The 22,736-nt window shown below is 49.0% G+C and overlaps 1 protein-coding gene across 2 annotated transcripts in view; it reads right to left on the reverse strand.

Annotated features, from left to right (window-relative positions):
- ITPR1 (inositol 1,4,5-trisphosphate receptor type 1) overlaps positions 1-22,736 on the reverse strand; it is a 324,061-nt gene that overhangs the window by 62,224 nt on the left and 239,101 nt on the right. For both annotated transcript variants that reach the window (XM_024747000.1, XM_024747001.1), the window contains 4 exons: positions 11,207-11,387; positions 9,440-9,693; positions 2,964-3,164; positions 1,366-1,476 (listed from right to left, as the gene is read on the reverse strand). In XM_024747000.1, the coding sequence (XP_024602768.1) occupies positions 1,366-1,476; positions 2,964-3,164; positions 9,440-9,693; positions 11,207-11,387 (747 nt within the window). The remainder of the gene's footprint in view (positions 1-1,365; positions 1,477-2,963; positions 3,165-9,439; positions 9,694-11,206; positions 11,388-22,736) is intronic.

The following is a 22,736-nucleotide window of genomic DNA, read 5'->3' on the forward strand; positions in this document are numbered from 1 at the left end:
TCATCATATATATTCTGATACATGGTAGCCAGGGATGTGAGCCTGAATGATGTTCAAGTCACTTCTACAACACGATTTGTCAAAGGAGATAAAAATAGTCCCCTGCCCCCAAAAATCCACTTAAACCATACACCCAAACCATCTAGTAGTTTGGACACTCGTTTGGAAATACTAAAATAAAATAAAAGTAACTGTGCAATTCCTGTGGGCTTCTGTGTTACCACCTTCCCTAACGACCTTTCCGTCCTCCGGCACCACTGAAGCCATAAATACAGATCGGCTTTTCAGCTAAACCCTGTAGGTCCAGGCTCTCCTGTGACAGTGAGAAAGTGGCCCGCTGCTGCAAACAGGGGCAAGATGCAGGGCAGATCTCAACCTGCCCCAACATGGGAACGGGTGAAAATGAAATGTGCTCAGTAAGGCTAACATTTCGAAATATGCTTTAGACACCAGGATGGAGCTGCAAGTCTGATTCTCAGGATTGAAACTTTGGACTCAGAGAATCTTTGGAAGCCCTGAGATAAGTGAGGGGCTTTTTGTTCATTTGCTTTTACTTTTGAATATTTTTTTAAAATTAATTTTCTTGGTACCCTCAAGAAATCAACATCCGAAGTAGTGGATCAGCTTCTCAAACACCCCAGAGGCTGGCTTGTAAACCCAGCAGCTTAATCACCTTGAAGTCATTGCTTCAAGGCGCTTAAGCTTCGTCACCCCGTAAAACTATTTTGGTATCAGAGGGAGTCAGCATGTCAAGGGTGCTTCTACATCAGTCATCTGCCAGCCACCGGTTGTACACGATGCAAAGAAACTCATCAGAGGCCCAGAGGCACGATTCTGGACTGTTTAACTCTCCTCATTTTAACCCAACACTTATGAACCACCCTTCTGCTAAATCAACCACAGAACAGAAAAAGGTGTTGCCGGATAATATAAAAGTTCAACTTTTTTTTTGGTCTAGATCGTTTTTAGCTGTACTATTCTTCAACTGGCCCTGTGTCCTCAACGGGGGAAAGATGAGAGACCACAGAGGGAATGGAGTTTCCATTCTTTCTCCGTCTGCGGCTTTCAGAATCAAGGCTGCTAGTTCTTGGATGCGGTTCGAATTTGTTTCTCAGCTTTGAGTGATGATTTCTCATTCCATGTGACCTGTGAGTTGAAAGGCTGGTATCCTGTCCCAAGGCCTTATTTGGAAGGGAAAGACTGAAGTTCTGCCTTTTACTCAGAACTTGCAGCGTGGATCATTCATTTACTTTAAAAGAACGGTCTTTAGTATTTAGTTTCACGGCAGTGACCATGTCGCGTGCACAGGCAATACACAAAAGGGTTTCCAGATGCTACTGTCTTTGGCTTTCAATTCCTACTTGCCTTCAGTTCTAATACGAGGTCCATCCTCTTCTTTCCCAGAGGATTGATGTCATTGAGGATCAGGGCCGTGATGATGTCAATGCCATTGGATTCATGGGTGGCTATGCAGTTCTGAGGAAAGAGACACATGCAGACATTACACAAACGCTGGTCACAGATCAGACGTCACAGGCCGACAGGCTCAACTGCGATTTCAGCACAATGCTCGCCAGTCCCAGTAATGTCTCTAGGGGAGAGCAGCAAATTTTCCGTGAGAAAGTGGTAAAAATAAAAGACAGATGAAAGTCTCTAGTTTCAGAATTAACAGTAAACAGTAGGAAAGTCCCCATGCACTGTAACTGATAAATTGGCCGTGTCTAATCCAAACAGTACAGTGGGCTTTTGTTCTTAAGGGAAAATATGGTGTGTGACTGATTCCGGGTCCTGAGCGCTGTTTTCCCCTTCAGAGGTGTGTTGCATTCTCTCTACATCACTCGGTTTTCGTACGGCACGCTTTTGCTTAAGGCTTAAGTTTGGAAAGCACGTTTTAATTCACGTAATATCAGAATTAATCACCTTCCCCCAGGTAAGATCCCCGTTTGCAACAGAATTCACCCCAGTATGCTCCTTTGAACAGGCCTCTGTTTGGCAGAAAAGCCATCTTGAGGTTATAAAGAAATTCACTTAGATAAAGCCTCTCCCCCAAATCCTGTTGTAATTTTTTTATTCCTTTTCACTTTAACTCAAACTACCCCGTTGGTCCCATCAGGAAGCCTGGAGACTAAAGTGGATCTAACGAAATGCTAGCCTCGCAGTCATGGACAACTAAGATCAGATTTTTCAATATACAGCAAGTGGTCCCTCTTGTAAGCCGTTCTTCTGGCCTTGCTTCCCAAGTAACGCAGCATGTCATACCTTTCCTGGCCACTGGGTTTATAATGGGCTATTTAAGCACTGGACTACCCCCTCCAGCCAGGATACAGCTATAATTTGAGCTAACCATCATACTCATGCTAGCATCCGTGCAAAACTGCACGGAATCTGCAAGACGTCAGGGATAAGCAATGACTCTATTCAAGAAACTATTGGGTTCCACTCCAAAAATATACTTCTCGAGAAGCGTAAGTCAAGACTAAGGGAGTCCTTCTCTCCTCTGAACGTCTGTGGTGTTAAAGTCTCAATCATACATTTTCTCATGTTATTTTCAAGTTGTCTCATATACAGCAAGGTTTTTCTCTCTAGTTCGCTATCAACCTCCTTCCATGAAGTGGCCCCTTTTTGAGTCTTTCCTAATATTTGAAATAGAGCCCAGTCTCCTGGTCATATTCATTTAACTCCAACTTTAATATGTACCCCTGGTCAACTTCGAGTTGGGCCGTTCAAACCGAACCAAGCTGGGCGCGATCACCCCGACAGCCCCTCAAGCGCCTGTGATTAGGTCACGTCCTGAAACATGGTAACGCTCGGTTGCTCCCTCCTCACTGCTTGGAAGAGGCCTCCAGTTCTACTGAATCCCTAGGCCCCTAGGGAGATGCTGTGCGACTTCTGAACTAGTCCCTGTCAACAACGTTTCAAAACGATAAACTTCTTTCTCCGCCCCGAAATGCAAATGGATTTACCTGGTTCTCATGGCAAGGTCCTTGACAGTATTCGGTCAGACTTTCCAGGGTTTGGTTGATGAGGGCCACATTCTTTTCGTTGATATAGAGTCCGAGAAGACCGAGACCCCCGGTGGTACTTCCACAAATACAGTCCAGAAACTGTAGCGTCTCACATACCAAATTGTAGTTGGTCTTGTTATTTTGGCAACGAAGGAAGTTCTGCAATTGGGCAGTCCCCAGGTTGGGGGAACAAAGGCAAAGAGAAGAGGGAAAAGGTCACTCATTCTGCCCTTTTGATGGTATGTAATTGGTTGGGGCCTGGGATTGAGCAGCAATTACGCAGAGAGATGCAGTGTTGGGTAGAAGAGTCAGTCAGCCCCCATGACGGTCAACCGTGGACATGGTCTATGGCAATGACTGCAAACACTGTGGCCTGTTCTCCAAGGTGCTTTTGTATGGGATGCAGGGGAGGAGAGCTCCTCTCTGACGACCCAGTTCAGACTCCAGTTCTCATTTTTAAGAGAACTGGAGTCTGAAGTTCTCATTTTTAAGTTCTCATTTCTTTCTTTTCCGCCCCAGCCCACCTCCCCACCCATCGCATGTTAAGTTCAGAGCCTTTTGACGTTTCCAAGGACACTAGTTAATGTTTAAAAGATGACGCTGGGGTCTGGATGCTGAATGCCCAGAACCTAACACTGAGGCTAGTTCATCACAGAATGAAGTGTTACAGGCTGGGCTTAAGCCCACCTGCCATGGTGGGAACCTGGCTTATCTTGTTTGGCCACTTCCGTTATTACAGGAAGGAACAGAAGCGAGTAAATGTGTGTGTGCTTGGGTGCACGTGCCCGAGTATGTATTCTCCAGGTAAACTTGCAATGCTAACAAGAGACAGAACAGCAGATAATTTCTCAACCAAGTCAAGCAAGCCACATTCAACCACCTCATAACTCACAGCCTATTCTGATGCAGAGGAGTTGTTTTTTGTTTTTTGTTTTCGTCACAGACTCCAGTAATCTCTTCTTAAAAAGAAGGGAAGATTAACCCCAGATATTCTTTTGGGCATAGTTATAAAAGTTACATGTTTACTGTAGAAAACTGTAGAAAATTGTATCTTTTTAAAGTAAAAAGATATAATCAAAAGATAAAATGAATGTTAACTTTTGACCTGGTAATTCCACTTCTATCACTATTCACAAAGTACGTACTGGATGTCTGCTACAGCACTGTTTGAGACAGAGGGGAACTGGAAACAAGCTAAATGCCCGTCAGTTGGGAAGTAAACAAGTGATAGTGTATCAGCATCATTTGATATCACAAGTTGGAAACACTGAGGTAGGTCCATACGTGCCAATATGGAAAGACCTCCAGGACATACTGTTACGTTAAACGAACAAAAAGGCAAAGAGCAGATTAATATATATCCAATGCTTCCATCCAAATATACAGAAAAAGGACAGGAAGGATACAGTCCAAACCAACAGCAGTTCTCTCTGGGTAGAGACGTGGGAATGGGTAGAGGGACTGTTTTCTCAAACCAAACACTTATTTTCATTTAAACCTTCATAGAATATATTCATGTATTCCTTGTGTAATTAAAACATCCATAAATGCCCAGATTAAAAGCTGGTAATCAAGTTTATGCTCGACTCATCCTCTAGATAACCCCCCCCTCACCCCCGCCCCAAGTTAACCTCAGGGCCTTCTGCGCAAGCCTTCCTGACTAGTCTAGAAATTGCACAGTCATTCAGGTGCAGGTGGAGGTGGAGGAAGGACAGGTGATTTGAGACCACGTGGGCTTTCGTAAGGTGACTATTTTTCTAAGGGTCACAGGAAGCCAGAGGAGGGTTCTGCAGCCATTTCTCACCCCAGTCCCTCGGGGAAGATGCTACCTGTTCGAGGGCCTGGCTGAACCCCTCAGCATGCAGAGGTGGAGTGAAGGAGTATTCAGGGAGAGGGCAGGAGACAGCCAGGCTAACCTAGGCTCAAATTCACAGCATGGCTCTCGAGGCCACTCTGCCTCTGCAACTCCTGTGTCATCATTCCTGCCACGCCCTGCCCCTCCCCACCTCTGCTCAGGGATGTGGCCACTCCCGTCATGCCCCTTTCTGTTCACGGACATCATCTCTCCTGCCATGCTCCTCTGGCTGGCAGCAATGAACTTCTTCCTGCTCTTTAAGCACCCTCCACTCTCTCATCTCCTGGGCTTCAGCCCCACTATTCCCTCTGCCTGTCACTCCCCGCCTCCCTGTCTCCACCCTGATTGACTCCTCTTCCTTCAGGATGGCATCTCAAGTCACTTCTTTCAGGAAGCTCTCCATCCTGACTCCAGTGAGATTGGGGCACCAGCACTGATGACCGACAACTGGCCCAGGGACTGGCTCGTGCCATGGGCTTCGTAAACACTGGCTGAAGTATCTGGATTAAGTTGGATGAAGGAAAGGGGACTTGGGAACTCATCAAGGCCAGCAGATGACATGTTGCAGACTCCCCAGGAAGGACGGTGGGCTGCCCTTTCTTGAAAGCCTCTCCCATTTCTCATGGCCTTTGCAGAATGTCTAGTCAGAATCTCTCCTTCCTAACTCAGTTCCATTTTCTCTTGTTCTCTACTAAAACAGAGGCGTGCCACTCGCTAAAGGCCCATGGGAACTCTTTCTATGCTCAAGGAATAGAGCTCACCCACAGCACATACCACCTACCCCACCCTGTCCAGACTAGAGAAGTCCTGTTCTTTTTGTCGTCTTCCTTGGAGGGCCAGGGACCAAGTCAAGATGGGTAGACGAAGGAGATCCAAGACTTCAAGTCTGTGCTTAAACAGACTGCAGTGGAGAGAGAGCAAGACCTGTATTCCTTAACCCAGGTGAAAGGCAAAGCCAGCCTCTCAGGGGAAGGTTCAAAAGCATACGGAAAATGGTTCAAAAACAGTCCTTCCCATCACGTCTCTCGCTACTGTGAACAAAGCTTGCTTAAGGCAGCAACCGCCCATTCGGCAAAGTCAAACTCAGTGGCTTTATCGCTACTGAACATTTACCAACAGGAAAGTTAAGGTTCTAAATACGACAAGCAACTCCGGGCAACCTCAAAGGGCCAGAGTCCCTCTCTCTCTGGGCTCGTCTGCACTTCCTTATACCAGGGAGCTGATAATTCCCTCCTCGTGAGAATGTCTTCTCCCTCGGAATCCACGAGGAAACCCTGACCCAGAGATCCACCGTCGGTTCCAGAAAACTGTCAAGAGGGTGGCAGGCAGAGTCGTTGAATCCCACCTAAAACCATCATTTTGAGAACTGGATTCCTACAAATACCATCGTATCAGAGCAATGTTATTACTACCTCCGTGTGCCTGGCTTAGTGGGAGTCTGTAGATGGGTGCGGCACTCATCCTTGTGAACCACTGGTCCAGATCACTGGTTTTCCAGCCACTCCCTGCAAAACCCTGGAGGAGCCCAGGAATGCCCCAGCCCTCAGGGCTCTTGCAGGTGAGGGAGGAAAGCAAAGTTCTGACACTCTGTCATTTCTACTCTGAACAAAGCAGCTTTGTTCTCATCTCCTTTACCACGTACGTTTCTGCCTAAGATGTTCAAACGGGGGATTCTGCAGCCCCAAGCAGTTAACACCACTGGCGTTATAGAACCTTCAAAGGTTAAGTTGCTAAGCTTTAAATGTATATATATTGAAATATACTGTACACTTCCTCTCCCCCCGATACCACTGTTTCTGGCAGAGTGGCGTATTAGAGAATGTTGTTTTGGAAGGACTCATTAAAAGGGGCTTCTGCCCATGGAGTTCTTAGGGAATTCGTTCAAAGCAGAGTTTTGCAAAGAGCTAAGGTACAAAACAAAAACTGTGAAGACTTCCCCAAAGGAAGTGGTGAATTCGTACAATGGGAGCCTCCCTCTGCTTTCCCAGTGGAGGCTGGGTGTGCTGTGAAGACGGCAGGTCAAGGGGGCGGACGGAAGGTAGAACAGGTCCACGAAACCAGAGCCACGTCCGGGAAACAAGCACATCAGGACCGCCCCTCTGACATTCACGGATGGACTCGACTCAAGGTAGCCTTGTGTTTTGTTTGCTCAGAACTCAGCAGACATCAGCTCCTCTGGGAAGCCTTCCTGGACCCAGTTTACTACTGTGTTGGTTCTCTTGCTCTGAACCCACAAAACCCCTAAGATGACACAACTGGAGCACTTATCACCCTGCACGGCAGCCTCCCACTTGCCGAGTGGCTCCTGTCCTAGATGCGCAGCTCCGTGAGGGGAAGGTCGGGGGGGCGGTCTCCATCACCCCCAGGGCAGGGCACAGAGCAGGGTACTCGCCGAGATGAGGAGATCAACACACATATGCATAGTCTCAACCTACTTTTCCTTTGGAGCCCGAGGTTGGTGGAAACCAGTAACACTGGTATAGGGGAACGATACAGGGCACTGGCCACCAAGTTCAGCCTAGAAATCGCCCCAGCCGGGTAGGGCCCCCATCCACAAAGACACCACAGTCGAGCTGTAGGCTTTGTTTTCTTACTGGTGGGACAGCGTGCTTTCCCATGGCATCGCTCACACTCCCTTGGCCTGTCTCCCCGGTGATGAACGGTGTAGATACGGTAGGTGGAGCAGACACAGTCCGCCTCCAGACAAACACCAGCCAACGAGCCAGTAACCGGACCCCGGACCTTTGGGTCATGAGGGCCTTGTCCACCCACTGATCTTGGCATCCACGCAAGTCAGGCCAGTGCATCAAGGGCCGACGTGTTCTATGTCCAAAGTAGGAATGTTTGAGCAACAGGCAAGAAAAACAGACTCACGGCCAAGATCCCACACTCAGACGTGGTCAGGGATGAAGCTGGAATGTCAGTGGAGGAAAGGAGTGGGCAGCAAAGCAGAGAACGCGCCTGAAGTCCCTGCGTGGCTGACAGTGGAGCTGATGGAAATCCCTTCATTTTGAAATATGGCCCAGATGTGGCTGGTTGATGACCTTGGATCTAAATGCTATTTTTTTTTAAATTTCATTTCATTTTTTATTTTTTTGGCCGTGCCACGCGGCATGTGGGACCTTAGCTCCCTGACCAGGGATGGAACCCGTGACCCCTGCAGTGGAAGCACAGAGTCTTATCCACTGGACTGCCAGGGAAGTCCCTCGATGCTTTTTCAAAGCCCAGGCTCTTCGGACCCATTTGATTGAAAACAAAAATCAGCACAGTAAGTACTCATACTGCAGACTTCCCCCACTTCCATTAAATTGTGCTGTCTTACTGCTTAACAATATAATTTCTTACTCAACTTATCCAGGCAGAGATTCTGCAGCACATTTTAAGCGTTAGCGATTTCTGGTGGTGGCACCGAATGGTCTGGCCACAGCTAACATGTGAAAGGCCATCAAATCACCTGGTGGGTAAACTCAGTTGTGCAAATATTTCAAGGCTGCACCTTCCCCTTGCGGTGTTCGGACTAGAATTATTTTCTTTTCAAACCATCACAATTCAGATAAAACTACCCCCACCAATTTATTTATTTTAGGAGAAAACATTCTACCTTAGAGGAGTTCAGACACACTTCTCCTGTTCATCCTCATCTGTTTTAGGCAGAGAGGGGTGTTTTCCCCAAGAGTCAGAAGCAAAACTAGGAGAAGGCCAAGGCCCCGGTGCTCTAGCATGCTTCTCCTGGGCAGAGACACCTTCCACAGATCTGTGTCCACTGAGAACGAAGAGGGTATCTCTGGAACCCATCCTTGGCCCTTCCTGAAAAGCCTTTGCTGTTGGGGAAACTCTGCAAGGAAGGAAACGCCCTCTATCTTAATGCGGTGGTTGACAGCACAGCCTCTACCCACCAGACTGCCTGGGTTCAGTTCCAAGCTCTGTACTCCCTAACTGGGTCTTGTGCATCTTGGTTTCCTCATCTATAAAACAAGTGTTATAATACAGGCAATGCTTAGCATCCAGGATCATCTAAGTGCCCAATAAACCTGGCCATTGTTATTATCCCACGACAAAAAAAAAAAGTGAACAAAGGATTTCTGGAATAATCAGTTCAACAAATATTTTTGAACATTTGTGTAAAACACCAGAAAGCCACTTCATTCATTCAACCAAGAAATATTTGATTAGAACATTCTATGTACCAGATTCTGTTAAGTCTAGTATATTTAATCATCCACCCCTCCATCCATTCAAGTTTTACCTGTACATCTATGTATCAAACGGTGGCAGGCTACCAGATACACACACACACAGAGGCTCATACACACACACACAGAGGCACATACACACATATAACAAACACACGTGGAGCAGGTGGGAGCTACACTGTTGAACATGAGATCTGGTCCCTGTCCCTGTGGAGACAGCGGGGACGACGAGACAGAGAAACGCTTCTAGTGCCCAGACATCGAGAACCATGCAGGGTCCTCAGCTCGAAGAGATGGGCTGAAAGGAGAGGAGCTGAGATGTCACAGTAAGCGGCGGTAGCTGTGAGGACCTGGGACCGCCCCCTCCACTGCCCCCCGGCCCTCACCTGTAGGTCCCGGTTGTGGTTTTCGCACAGGAGCTGCAGGAAGCGGAGGATGGGCTGCATGATGGTGATGACTGCGCTCATCTCCAGGTCGTCCTTGGTCTTGTCTGCTGTGGCCTGGGCGCCCTCCCCTGACTGGTAGTGATCGTCGGGGTCGGCCTCCCTTCTGAAGGTGGTGAAGGCTTTCCTGGTGGCGGCAGAGGCCTCCACAAGCTGATCCCGGGCCTCTTCCGTTATCTGTGTCGTGGGCTCTTTGGCTAGAACGCAAATGTAAGGTGGTCAATGCTGCCGAATCCCAGGAACACTATTCACCACGCCAAAGACGACATTCAGAGACCTAAGTTCTGGAATTCACCCGAGAGTCTCTCAAGGTTGGCAAAACGCTCCAAGAAGCCACCATCTTCTCTCACCTCTTAGGATTAAAAGTAAGTTGAGCCCTTCCAGCTTGCTGGTGGCTCTAACACGTCACCTACACTTGCTCTGTGGTTTAGGGGAAAAGCAGCAGAGGTTCTGTCAACCTCATACATCTATGGCTCTGGGCCTCAGCTTCCTCATCTGTAAAATGGGGAGAACATCAGTGAAGTCTTCCTCTAGAATGTTCCTGAGACACTCAACATAAGCTAAGCAAACTGTAATTACTGTTCTTAGACAACCACTGATGGAGCCCTTTACTAAGCCCCAAGGCACCGTGATTAAGCACCTCACGTTTATTACCTCATCGAATCTTCAGAGTAACCCTGTAAGGTAACCAGGCACTAGAGTTAGGAGCATTAGATGCTGTAGCCAGACTCCCTGGGTTCAAATCCTGGCTCTAGTACTTACGAGCTCCATATCCTTACTAGCTCCATATCCTACAAGTTAATTACCATCCCTATGCCTCAGTTTCCTCATCTGTAAAATGGGGATAACGATTTTATCGATTTTACAATGTCCACTTGACTTCTAAATGAAGTAACACATGTAAAGGACTTTGGACAGTGCCTGGTTCATAGAAAGTACTCAGTAAATGTTAGCCTTTCTTCTTTTTCTTCTCTTTATCCCCATTCTAGACCAGTGGCGATCAACTAGGGATGATTTTGACCCCATCTCCACCCAGGGGACGACAGGCAATGTCTGGAGAGATTTTAAGTTGGGGGTGAGCTACTGGTATCTACTGGGTCGAGGCCACATATGCTGCTAAACAGCCTGCAATGTACAGGGCAGCCCCGATAGCAATGGATTCTCCAGATGTCCCATGTGCTGTGGCTGAGAAACTCAGCTCTAGACTTAAAAAAACGAGACTCAGACCTATTCAAGGCCATTTGACTCCAACACTTTTGGGTCTACCCACTCCCCAGTATAACTCCTCTTCAAGGGGGATAATGGATAAAAAGCTTTATGAACTTTCAAATATTTCAGAAAATAAGGGCGGATTAGCTGACAAAAGACGACAGCCAATTTAAAAGTGCGTATTCCACAACTTTCTCTAACATTAAATGGAAATTACAGGAAAAGATTATTAATGGATTTCCTGCCAATAAAACCCTCAGTTTGACAAAGAAGAATGTATGTTAGTTTATTAAACAAGAGGAGCCTCCAAAGCAGCAGGAATTCAGTTCAGGTTACACAGGAAGAATTATATCACAACCAGATTGGTTTTCTTCTTCTGAAAGCCCCAGTCAGAAAACAGTTTGGAGCCTAGAAGTCGTGTAAAAACTGAAGGAAAACCAGGGATTCCTCCCATGTTTACAATCCAGCTGACTGAAGAGCTGCACGCAGGGGAGCATTTACCTTTTTTCCGTGATGGGGCATCCCTGTCTACCTCATCATCTTTCTTTTTATTTCCCAAGTCACTGGTGTTCACGGTCACCGTTGCCTTGATTTCTTGCTGGGCCACCTTCATCCGGTCATAGAAGACCTTGAAGAATTTCTCCGACTTCTTATCTTCTGTCAACCGGCAGAAAAAGGAGTGCTGCCAAGGAAAACCCACAGCTTTTTCAACACTGTGACACACCAGTTACTGAATCCCACTCAGGACACCAAAACCTCGTGGAGATCAGAGCCAGACCCAAAACCTCAAAAACGGTCTAACTTTGGACCAGGGTTAAACACCGTTCAAGGCACTGTCATTCTCTGGCTTCCACAGCCTGAGGTTTTCTACACAGAGTCTTTAAAGCAAAATGCCATTCCTTGGCTGAATCAGTCATATAGGCTTGGGAAGCATGCTAAGGGGTGGTGGGCAGATTTCAGCCAACGAAGCACAACCCCCTACACACATATAAATCAACTCCACTAACAATGGAAACAGAATGTATTTTTGGTGATTGTTGCAGGGCCAGTCATGTGTTTAAGGACTTCTATGAGGCCTCCTCTTTGCAAAGCCTTGTGGATATATACAGATGAGTAAGACGTGCTACCTGCCCCTATAGGGCTCCATACCAGGTTAGCATGACACGCCCATAAGGAGGGCTTAAATGCATAAAACATGCTCCAGAAGCTACACAGACAATTATATTATAGAAGCTCAGAGGTGGCAAGGATGACATTGGGCTGGAGTGATCCCAGAATCGTCGTGAAAAAAGTGATTTTCGGATCAGGTTTTAAAGGGCAGGTAAAGGGTGATTAGATGAAAAAGCTAACAATGAACAGGTAGCTCGCCTCTTGAATACACATTTGTTTTTGGACCCACTGCAAGCAATAGTATACATTGTTGATATAAAAACACAATATGGTATCTCAACTTCATTTGTGAGCACTCTCTTTTCACCCCTTTGCAAATACCAGGCTGTTGTGAATTATTTACATAAAAATACAATACAGTCAATTTCCAGAGGACTAAAACAAAGCTCCGAACAATATATTTGCTTCTCCCAGTGGGAGCTTTCTGCCAATTTCATATCCTCCCCCATTTGGAAAGATGGCACTTCCCTACAGAAGGTAACCCTAGGCTTGCAATCCCAGAGAAAAGCAACATCTTACCAGCCTCATGAAGCCCCTTAACTGCTCCATCTCTCACCCCCCCACACCCAGTGCTTGATTCAGCGCCTGCCCCCGCCCCGAGAGCCACCACGTTCCCATCTGCCAACATGCAACTTCAGTCACTGTGACCCTCCTTCTAGCCACTAGCCCATATGCTGCCCTGACAAATGTCAGCCTCATTTGCCCACCAAGCTCTTCTTGACCGTGCCCTTTCTTTTCCCTCTGCCTGTTCTTCTTTACCTCTGGCTGTTTCTTAAACACAGCACAGGATCCAGCCTTCCTACTTGTGCTCTCTGGTTCTGTCTTCTCTCTTCCAGCCACTCCCAAATGCCAGTTTACAAGTCACTGCCTGCCTCCATCCTGTGTGTCACTGAGTCCTCCAACACTCCCACTCTGGGAACCAAGCTCGAGCCTTCAGTGTGCTCCACTGCCCTTTGCTTCCCTCTGTTTTCTTTTAGGCTTCTAGTACGTCCATCCATTCAACCGGCATTCCGTTTGTCCATCCGCCCATCCACTATTTACTGTGCGCCTGCCATGAGTCAGGGATTACGCCCATTATAGGAGAAACAATGCTCAGCAAAAAGAGGCCTGCGCCCCGTGAAACTGGCGGCTTGGTAGGAAAAAGACACAGTCGTTCAATAGTCACGCTAATGACTTTCACTAAAGTAGCCTTTTAACCACTGAGGCCACAGAGTGCTGGCAAACAGCGGCAGACACTCAGCGCCACTGCCCGGTTCCTCCTGGCTCTTCCCATGGCTGGGTCTCCTCACCTGTCAGTCACAGCATTAACATCACCTCCTCCAGAGAACCACCCCGACCATCCTACTAACAGCAGCCACACCAGCTGTTTATCCTCACACGCTCTATTTTATTCTTCATAGCAACTGGCCCCTGAAACGACACCTGTATTTACTGTTTACCTACTTAACTGTCTGTCTTGGGCAGAGCGTAAGCTCTAAGAGGGCAGGAGCCTCGCCTACATGGTTCACAGCTGTCGTCAGAACACCCAGAAGAGGCCCAGCACATAGAAGGCGCTCTATAATGATTTGATGAAAGAACGAATACAACTCGACACGTTATGGCTCCTCTTGACTCGCTACACGCCCCACCCCCATCAGATCCGGCCACGGGAGAAATAAATTCCCACCATACTGTAGATTCTTATTTCTCATATCCTCTAACGTGAGAAACCAAGTTCCAGTTGTTCACTTCTTTGAGGGCCAGCGCTTCCGCAAACAAACAAGAGGAGGTGTGCGGGGGACGAAGACCTCAACCGAGAGCCACCTAAATACGGTGATTACATTTTCCACCAAGAGGCGTCACACAGCATCTCACCCACATGGGGTCAGGGGGGGACTGCACAAGGAGGCGGCTGCTCGGGGCAATGAACTTCAGTTGCTGCCCCTTAAGTCTTCTCATGGCATGGAGGCAACTGAAAAAGCATCCTTGGACATTCCGGTCATTCAAGAAAACAAGTGCACTTTAATAAGTAAATAAATAAAGAGCCAAAGCCTGCCATGTGTCATCGGGAAGAGCGCGAGAGTACACACCCATCACCTGCTACAAATGCACCGCTTCAGGTCTAGCTGGTTAACCCAGCCCATGTCACCTGATAGGGTCAGGGCGAGGACACCTCTTATAAAACGAGGGAAAGGCAAGGCACTGAGGATTACAGGCTTCTACATACGTTTCTGCAACGGCCAGTATTATTTATTTTGCACTGTTTGTAACAGTCCCCGTCCCTCAAGGATTTGAAGCTGCTTTATAAACAGAACGTGGTCGATAAAACGATAGAGTGGACAGCGGGGTACGGTGACATGAGTAAGCACAGAAAAGCGACATCAAGCAAGGATGGGGGCTGGAGGATGGGAGAGGTGATTCCGGGAGTCTTGGGCTCGGCTCCGAGGCACCCGGCCATCACGCTGAAATGAGAGGCCAACTCCATCACACCTCTTAGTAAGAAGCAAGAGGAGAGATACCACCAGTGCTTTGAAGCAAGGAAACATCTCTTCATGGAGGGGTTAGTGGGGCAGGCTTTCCAGTTGGACTTCCCGGGTTCAAGGCTGGGGTCCCTCATCCACTGGCTCTGTGACCGTGGGCAAATTACTCAACCTCTCTGAACCCACGTGGAAGGGCTGCCAGGGTGCACATCAGGTGCTTAGCACAGTGCCCGCTAAGTGTGTTGGTTTCACACTGCCATGACATTAGTATCATGTGAAAACCCCACAGCAAAGGCATCACCCAAGCAGCTAAGTGGCGAGAACTGTCAGAAAGACCGGTCTTCAGCTCCACCGCTCACTAGCTGGTGTCACCTCAGAAAGTGACGACGCCTCTGAAACCCCAATCATCTCATCTGCAAAATGGGCACTGTAACAGGGTGTACCCTTCACGGGAGGTTATGAAGACCCGAGATAATCACAGTAACACTCCCAACAGCTGACCTGACGAGGTGCCGGGAACCTGTGGTGAACCTTCGTGCGTCTCACCTCACACACAGCCCCTGATGAAGCGGTTGTTACTATTACTCCTTTTTGAGATCAGGAGACCCTTTTGGGTCTTTCAGATAATGTGCATCAGGTGTGGAGCATGCCCGAGAAGCCCACACTGTGACAAATGTCGTCTTCCCAGGACGCTGTGAGAGGCACCGGCCTGGGAAGTGGCAGAGAAGCGAGGAGGGGTGACAGCGGGGCTGCAGGGGCCCCAACTGAGAAGCTCAGCAGACGCCCTAGAAGGAAGATATCTGGGTTCCAGAGGGGAAGCGCTGGTACCTCGTACGGGAGGAGAAGTGAAAACGGAGGCATGTGCAGGAACTAAGGACCCCCGGTCCCCAATCAGGGGCTGTGCCGGGGGAAGGCATAGGGGCCGTGGAGCAGGCCGGGGCCAGGGGCTCCTGCCCCTCCCTGGTGCCTGGTGTCATCTGGACTCGGTGAGACCAGGCCCTGAACACGGCTCACAGACCTGTTCATTCCACCTGCTTCCGTCACAATGTGCTCGGAGGACCTGCGGGTGGGAAGGGGGCGCCCTCCTCAGGACTGTTTCCCCAGAAGCGGGTGGGACCTCAGACCAGAGCAGGTGGGGACTCGGCCCCGACCCGCCTCAGGCTCTTCATGGGCACTGGTCTACCTCCCTCCATGGGCGTATTTCAGTGAATCACACCCCAACCTCCACCCCCAAAACCTAGAGCCAAGAGCCATGGAGAGACTGTTTCACTTCTCCAGACTTTTCACTCCACGCCACCCAGCAGGTTTGAGCACCGCCTTCCAAATAAGCCTGGTCTAGAGCAGGCAACATTAGTCCCAGGTAAGAGGAAGCAAAACGGGGGGCGGGTGAATGGGAAGTGACTAAAAGGGAACCAAGAGAACTTTCTGGAGTGAAGAAAATGTCTTGATTGGGGTGGAATTCACACAGGTGTGGTAGAGAGAATAATGCGTCCCCATCCCTGAAAAGATGTCCAGACCCTAATCCCTGGGACTTGGGAATATGTCACCTTACATGGCAAAGGGGAGTAAGGTTGCAGATGGAATTAAGGTTGCTGACCTTAAAATAGGGAGATTATGCTGGATTATTCAGAGGGGCTAGTGTCATCACAAGGGTTCTTAAAAGTAGAAGAGGAGGGTAGAGTGATATGGTGTGAGAAGGACTCCACTCGGCGTTGCTGGCTTTGAACATGAGGAAGGGGCCATAGCCAAGGGGCCTCTAGAAACTGGGAAAGGCGGGGAAACGGATTCTGCCCCGGAGCCTCCAGGAAGGAATGCAGCCCCGCTGACACCTTGATTTTAGTCTAGTTAAGACTCATGTCGAACTTGTAAGATAAAAAATCTGGCTGTCTCAAGCCACTAAGATTTTTGTAATTCGTTACAGCAGCCAATGAAAACAAATACGATAGGTATAAACATTTGTCAAATCTGATCAAAGTGTACACTTAAAATCTCTACATATTATTGTATGTAAATCACATCACAATAAAGAGGAAGAGAAGGGGGAAAAAAACTGCTTTGTTACCCGAAGGCTAGAGAACTTTGTCAAGGCTGTCCAGACAAGGGGCCACCCTCAGAGGCCATCTCCCCCTGCAGAGGGACCTGCGTCTGCCGCCCTCATGGCCCATCTTTCTTCACCCTCTGCTTATCTCCAAATCGCATGTGATTCCAAAGCCCTCTCTTCACGTAAGCTGTCTCATGAGCGTTTTAGGGGATTGTCAAGACAGATCTCACCATTCATAAGTCCATCACGTTAGAGACAGGAGAGCTGGGGTCAGGAGAGGTCAGCTGACGTGTGGCAGAGCCACGCCCGCTCCCTGCCTCTGCACTCAAGGCCCTGTGCACCGCCTGCCTTCTTGGTGATCACACGGAACACCAGCCCCAGTGATCGGCAGGCAACTCCGAAAAAACGAGGGTGGGTTTGGGGGCAGACACAGCGTCAATGCCAACATCACGGACAACAGGTCCATGTTTGGAGTGGCCTCAGGGAAGGAAGCCGGGGTCGGGCCAGGTGAGAGAGTGACCACCTGCAGCGGCCACCTCCATGGAAGTTCTGGGGGACAGAGGTGGGAGGGGACCCAGGTATGGCCACTGTAAGCCAGGCTTAAAAACAATCCCCACAAAACAGAAAAGACGGATCCCAGAATGTTAAAGCTGGAAGCACCCTATTCCAGACACTTCCAGATGTTTTTCCCAGCAGGGAAACCCTGCTTCTCCTCTGTCCCCTAACACCACCTTCCGTAAGGACCCGGATATGAGAGAGATACAGGCAGAACTGCTCAGCCTGAAACACAGCAGGGAGGACGCCCCTCTCATCACTGCAACTCCTCCTTGCAACGCCAGGGCTCCACAGGACATTGTTTGGGAACTACCCATTTAGTCCAGCCCTACACATTTTACAGAGGAGGAAACTGAGGCCCAGAGGGGGAAACAGACATCTCAAGGCCACACAGAGCCCACGTCTCCTGCCTACTCGAGCCAGTCCCTTTGCCCAGGCTCGGTGGTGGCTGGCTGACACAGCAAGCAGCTCGGATTTCATTCCTGCTCTCAGCTAACTGTCAAGCGGACACAGTTTGCCCTCCTCGGGCTGCGTGAGCTGTATGGGGACTTAAGAACTGAGGTCTTAGTTTAAAATAATAAGGAGACCACACTTTCAGATCACTCTTGAAAATAATAAGATCTCTCTTAATTAGCCTGGCAGCCACCCTCTGTGCCCAGCCAAGTCCTTGCAAAGGAACAGAGCGTGATTTATGACAGGTCCACCCGGCTCCTGAAACCAGAGGCGGCCCGAAGTTAGGGACCAGCAGACAACTGGCAGCTCCTCTAAACAACAGGCCGGAAGTGTGCAGGATGGGGTGGGGGGACTCCTTTCTTTAGGTGCAAGAGGTCACACTCTGCAGGATGAGGTGTGGGGAGAAGAATGGGAGCCACGGGCCTTCGCCATGCGCTGAACACACAACACACCTTCGCTGACGGTGAGCGAATGAGCACCTTATTGAAAAGCCATCTTCCCCAGAATTCAAAGACTTGGGGGAAGGAGGGCAAAGACAGTCTTGGAACCTTGGGACCCAGAGCCAGCCAGCCAGCCTGCACCTGCAGGGACACGGGAGGAGCCCTTTAAGAGCATCTCAGATAAAGGAAGCGGCAGCAGCAGGAAGCAGAGGTGGATGTGATCCAGGGCAGGTCTGGCGGGAGAGGGGGACGGTATGGGGGGAGCAGTCCCCAGCGCTCCTGGGACAGCTCTGAGACTTTGATCCTTCCCCAAAGGAAAGCATTTCACCCGGCAGCAGTCCACCTTCTAGAAACCCTCACACTGAGCCTTCAGAGACTCCAGAGAATGAGCTTTTCTATCTGACTGCCTGGTACACAGCCCATGACATTCACTAGGCGTGCTCACTTCTCTGCTGCAGAATGAATTAAGTTCTCAGGCTAAATGCAAGAATTTGAAAAATGTGACTGCTGAACAGTGCTGAATCCTTGTGCTTCCAGGAGCAGATGGAAATTCCTCCCTGGAGTCTGACTTTTTCTCTTTTTACTCAGCCTCTGGCACACGGGCACCTCGGCCTCGGCCCTGGAGTCTCCAGGACTTGAAGGGATGTCTCCAAACAGACCAACCCATTCCTGTTCAGCTTGTTCAGAGGCTCTGCGGGTGACAGAGTGACAGCAATGGCTACCCAAGTGTGGGGCTTAGCTTGTGGGGTTCTCCTCCTATACCTGTGATTAACTGAGACTTCCATCACTTCCTGGGGACCCCTGATCTGTAAATTACAGTGAACAATAATTGAAGCCTTCTGATTTGCTTGCCACCTACCTAAGTGCTTCGTATACGGTATCTCATTTAACCCTTCTAACTACCCCATGAGGTAGGGGCTACCACTATCCCCACTTTACAGATGAGGAAACTGAGACTCAAAGAGGTTAAATAACTTGCCAAGTCATACAGCTAGGAAGTGGTGGTGGTGCCCCAGGACTCAAGCCCCACTGGTCTGACACCTCAGTCCATGCTCTCAACGCCCCTGCTTCGTCCAACACCTCTCACCTAAGCAAGAGTGTGTCAAACTCCAAACACCTTTTGGCTTTTTATCATGCACTCCCTACCCGCCAGCCCAGGTCTCTCAGCGGCACAGCAGAGAGTCTCACAGACTCTTCTCACAGGAAAGAACAGCCATGGTAGGAACACACGTGAATGCCCCAACTTTCCTGCAAGGCCCGATGCTTTTGTTAACCTGGGCTCCCAAACAAGGCTCTTTTGCTAGTTGAAGCTTTGCCGGGGCTGGGGGTTACAGGTTGTTCACCGAACCACTGTCACCCAATGACCACTGTAGGTCTTGAGTCCCTTTCTTAGAAACCCATGACAACAATCAAAACCCAAAGATCGTGTACCAGGAACCAGGTGATAAAACACACATGCTTTAGACACAGGAGCCTGGAGAACTGCAAGTCTGGAAACCTGAATTTTAGCCATTGCTCCTCGATAACCAGCTACGTGAACTTGGGCAACTTGCTTAACTGGATTTGTGCCCTGGGTTCCTCATCTGAAAAACATGACTCTTACCACCTGCCCTGCGTGCTCACACGGAGGGGGTCCATCAAGGGTGCAGTTATGAAACACTACGTGAAACGCACTTTGATTACTACGGGAAGCTACTCAAATGCAGGGTGTATCATCTATCAATACCACTTTCAAAGGAAATCAGTTAGCAGGTAAGATAGGTGGATCGACTAATGTGCTGGGTGTTATGTGATGACCAAAGTCTAGTGTCCCCAAAACATCCAAAGATAAACAAGCCCTCCTCGTACTGGTAGGTCAAGACGGCCTGTAAATTGACGGCAAAAAACACACCGAAGAGCCTTTCCCAGCGACTGTCACAATGAAGGAAGTCAAAAAAAAAAAAAATCCAGCTGGAATTCCACTAGTTATAGACGCCATTCAGATTCCGTTAGACACAGAGACAAATGTTATTGCTTCCAATTCTCAAAGTGTAATACACCCAAGGCAGAATGGTGTCAGACCCTCCCCCTGGACAGGCCCAAGCCTTTCAACATGAACTGTTTTTCCAATATTTTCAACTACTCTTGACTTCAGGAAAAGTATGATATTTGAAAAGAATCTAATAATTAGTGAAGAGGGCATTAAGAATCAAACACTCCCCTGGTATAAATGATCACTCACTCTAAGGGCATTTTTTTAGCAAGGTTTGATGGGTTTCAACCAGTAAACATCTGCAAGTCTCAGCTCACCAGTGTCTCTGAGGATGTTGCCAGCTTTAATGAGTTCAGAAATAATATAAACTTTAAACAGAAAAGAAGGAAGCGATGAAGTGAACGAAGTATGGGTTGTAAAGGCACTGACATTTCAACTTCATGTTTCTGAAAAGAGTTCCTCCCTCATCGAAACTGTAGAGGCGTCTCTTGATAACTCAGACATAAACAGCATGCTTCATCTCCTCTCCCCTGCCAGGGCTGGACGGAGGCCACCGTCTGCTCATCGCTGCTTCCCAAGGCCCGAGAGAGGGGCTGGAGGACGATGAAGACCAAATTAATCTGGACACTGGGCTCCAGGGAAGGGCCTGAGCTCCAAGGTCAATACCAAAGCACTGGGTCTTCATGATGCTTTTCAACGTGAGTTAATTCTGATTTTAGCAAGCAGCAAAGTCCCACCTGTTGCCTAAGAACCACTTTTCTTCTGAGACCTGAGAGCTTAACACCTCTCCTTACCTGTCCCCCGGGGCCCACAGGAAACAGCACTGGCCAGGAAAGTCTGCCCGATCTGGTAAGCAGTCTGGTCCCCCCTCTCCCGTGTGGATCAGAACACGGACAGCTTCTCACATACTCATCCATGACACCTCAACCGACAAACTGTACCTCCGAAAAAAAAATTTTTTTGAAAGTGTTTCTCTTACAAAGCCCCTGTATGTGTAGGTAAACTGTCAGCAATAACATCTCTAGCAATATTTAAGAGTAAAATCACACAGATTTCAGGGAGGCAGCTCAGCCTTCCTTCTAGAAGACCCAGGGACAAGAAGTTAAGGGGACTCCAAATTTTCTCTGAGCTCAATTCTCAAACCTCCTTACAGAAGCCAAAGGCCAGCATATTTTGTGGGGTGCACTGGCACAGCCGTCTGTCCCTTCCAGCCAAAGGCAGGAAAACAAAGAGCCTCCAGAGAAAAACAATGATGACCAGTAAAACGGGAAACAGAAGCAACCCCAAATTTGCCTGAAGTGATGGGAGATTGCGGCAGGGACCTCCTTGGGAAATTTCTTTAAGTACAAGGAGGTACTGTGGTTGCTCTTCAAGCCAACATGAGGTTTATAAAAAAGAAAGGCACTGTGAAGCAGACGAGACTTTGGTTAGACCTCAGGGACGACTTTTGTTAACGTACTCAGGGAGGTTTTGGAATTTCGGTCTCCAGACATCTACTCAACCAGAGATGAAGAAAATCAGTATCAGTGAACGTCTGGGGCTGCTGGAGACGCACACTAGTCTCCAAGGGTGACCTCCAGGACTGGTTCTATGATTTAACGAAAGTGCCTTCTGGTGGTTCAGGTGACACTCTCAGGCCTCGTGTCAGCTTGCCCACAGCCTTGCTGTGGGATCCGTGACAGGGGGACAGAGGCCTTCTCAGTGAGCCTCCAGTGTGTATCATGAGACCTGAAAGGAACGATGCAAGAGGTGCTGCAAAAACTCCATCAGCAAGAAACGCATCCCAGGCATCAGCAAAGGAGGGCTCAGGTGGCTCCCCTGCCCAGAGCCTAGGGCGGCACGGCTGCTGTCCCTTCCGCTTCACTTGGGGGTTCCATCCGCGTTATCAAGGAAGAACTGACACAGGAGTCAGAGGATAAGACCTTCGCTCTTTGGTCTTATTTCTATCCTGGGTACCTGAGGGCCAATCAATCAACACTGACGGACATTTTCTGCCCTAAAATCACCAAGGTCCCCAGGGGCATCCAACTTGAGCTTTATGTCGACGTCAAGAAGGATCCTTTGCACACCCATTCTCTGTGTTTGTACGGAGAGCAGCAGAGGTTCAGAGAAAGGGCTCCACGTCCTGCACACCCAGCAAGGTACAAACAGGTGGACAGGGGTGGCTGAGGAACTGGGCAGGTATGGACAGGGCATTTATTAACCTGCAGCCTCGGTTTCCTCATCTGTAACGGAGGAAGGAGGAGGGCAAGTGCCACCCAAGAGGCCTGGAGGATGAAATCAAGAAGGTAACACACAGTGCAAGCCCAGCACAGGGCCTGCACCTGGTAGGTGTTCTGTACCAGATACTTTTCCTTCCCCACTCTCAACAAACCGAACTGTGACACACGGGCTCGACGGATAACATCCAAAAAGAAATAAATATACCCTGGCCCGTCGGGGGCAAGGACGTCGGCTGGCAAACGCAAAACATCAAGCAAAGCGAGCGCCTTCTGACGGAGGGCTCACCATCACCCGCTGTCCTCTGCTCGATCAGATGACCTCTCAGGTCTCAGTCCTGGTCTGAACCCCAAAGGACACGCTCCAGGACTTTCAGTCCTCCCAACCCAGCAGGTCCATTTCACTGGGTACTGGCCCATCAGGGGGCCCATATGGCTGCAGAGAACATCCTTGGGATCCAAGAGTAAAACGTACAGATGGCCAGACGGATGGAGATGGCGGATAAAATTACACAGCACTCATCTGTGTAAGTGCTGCTTAATAGATTACGGCTCTGACATCAGTAACGTGTATCCAAGTAGGTTACAGCCCGAGCCAACTTGGTGCCCTTTAGAAGCACTGACTAGGCCTTGGCAGAGGCCGTGGAGATCACCTAATTCAGCCTCCCACCTGACGAGAAGCTCAGTACCTGGGTCGAGCAGTGGTCTCATGCCCCGCGCCC

Source organism: Neophocaena asiaeorientalis, unplaced genomic scaffold, assembly GCF_003031525.2.
Source record: "Neophocaena asiaeorientalis asiaeorientalis breed wild unplaced genomic scaffold, Neophocaena_asiaeorientalis_V1.1 scaffold130, whole genome shotgun sequence".
NCBI lineage: Eukaryota > Metazoa > Chordata > Mammalia > Artiodactyla > Phocoenidae > Neophocaena > Neophocaena asiaeorientalis.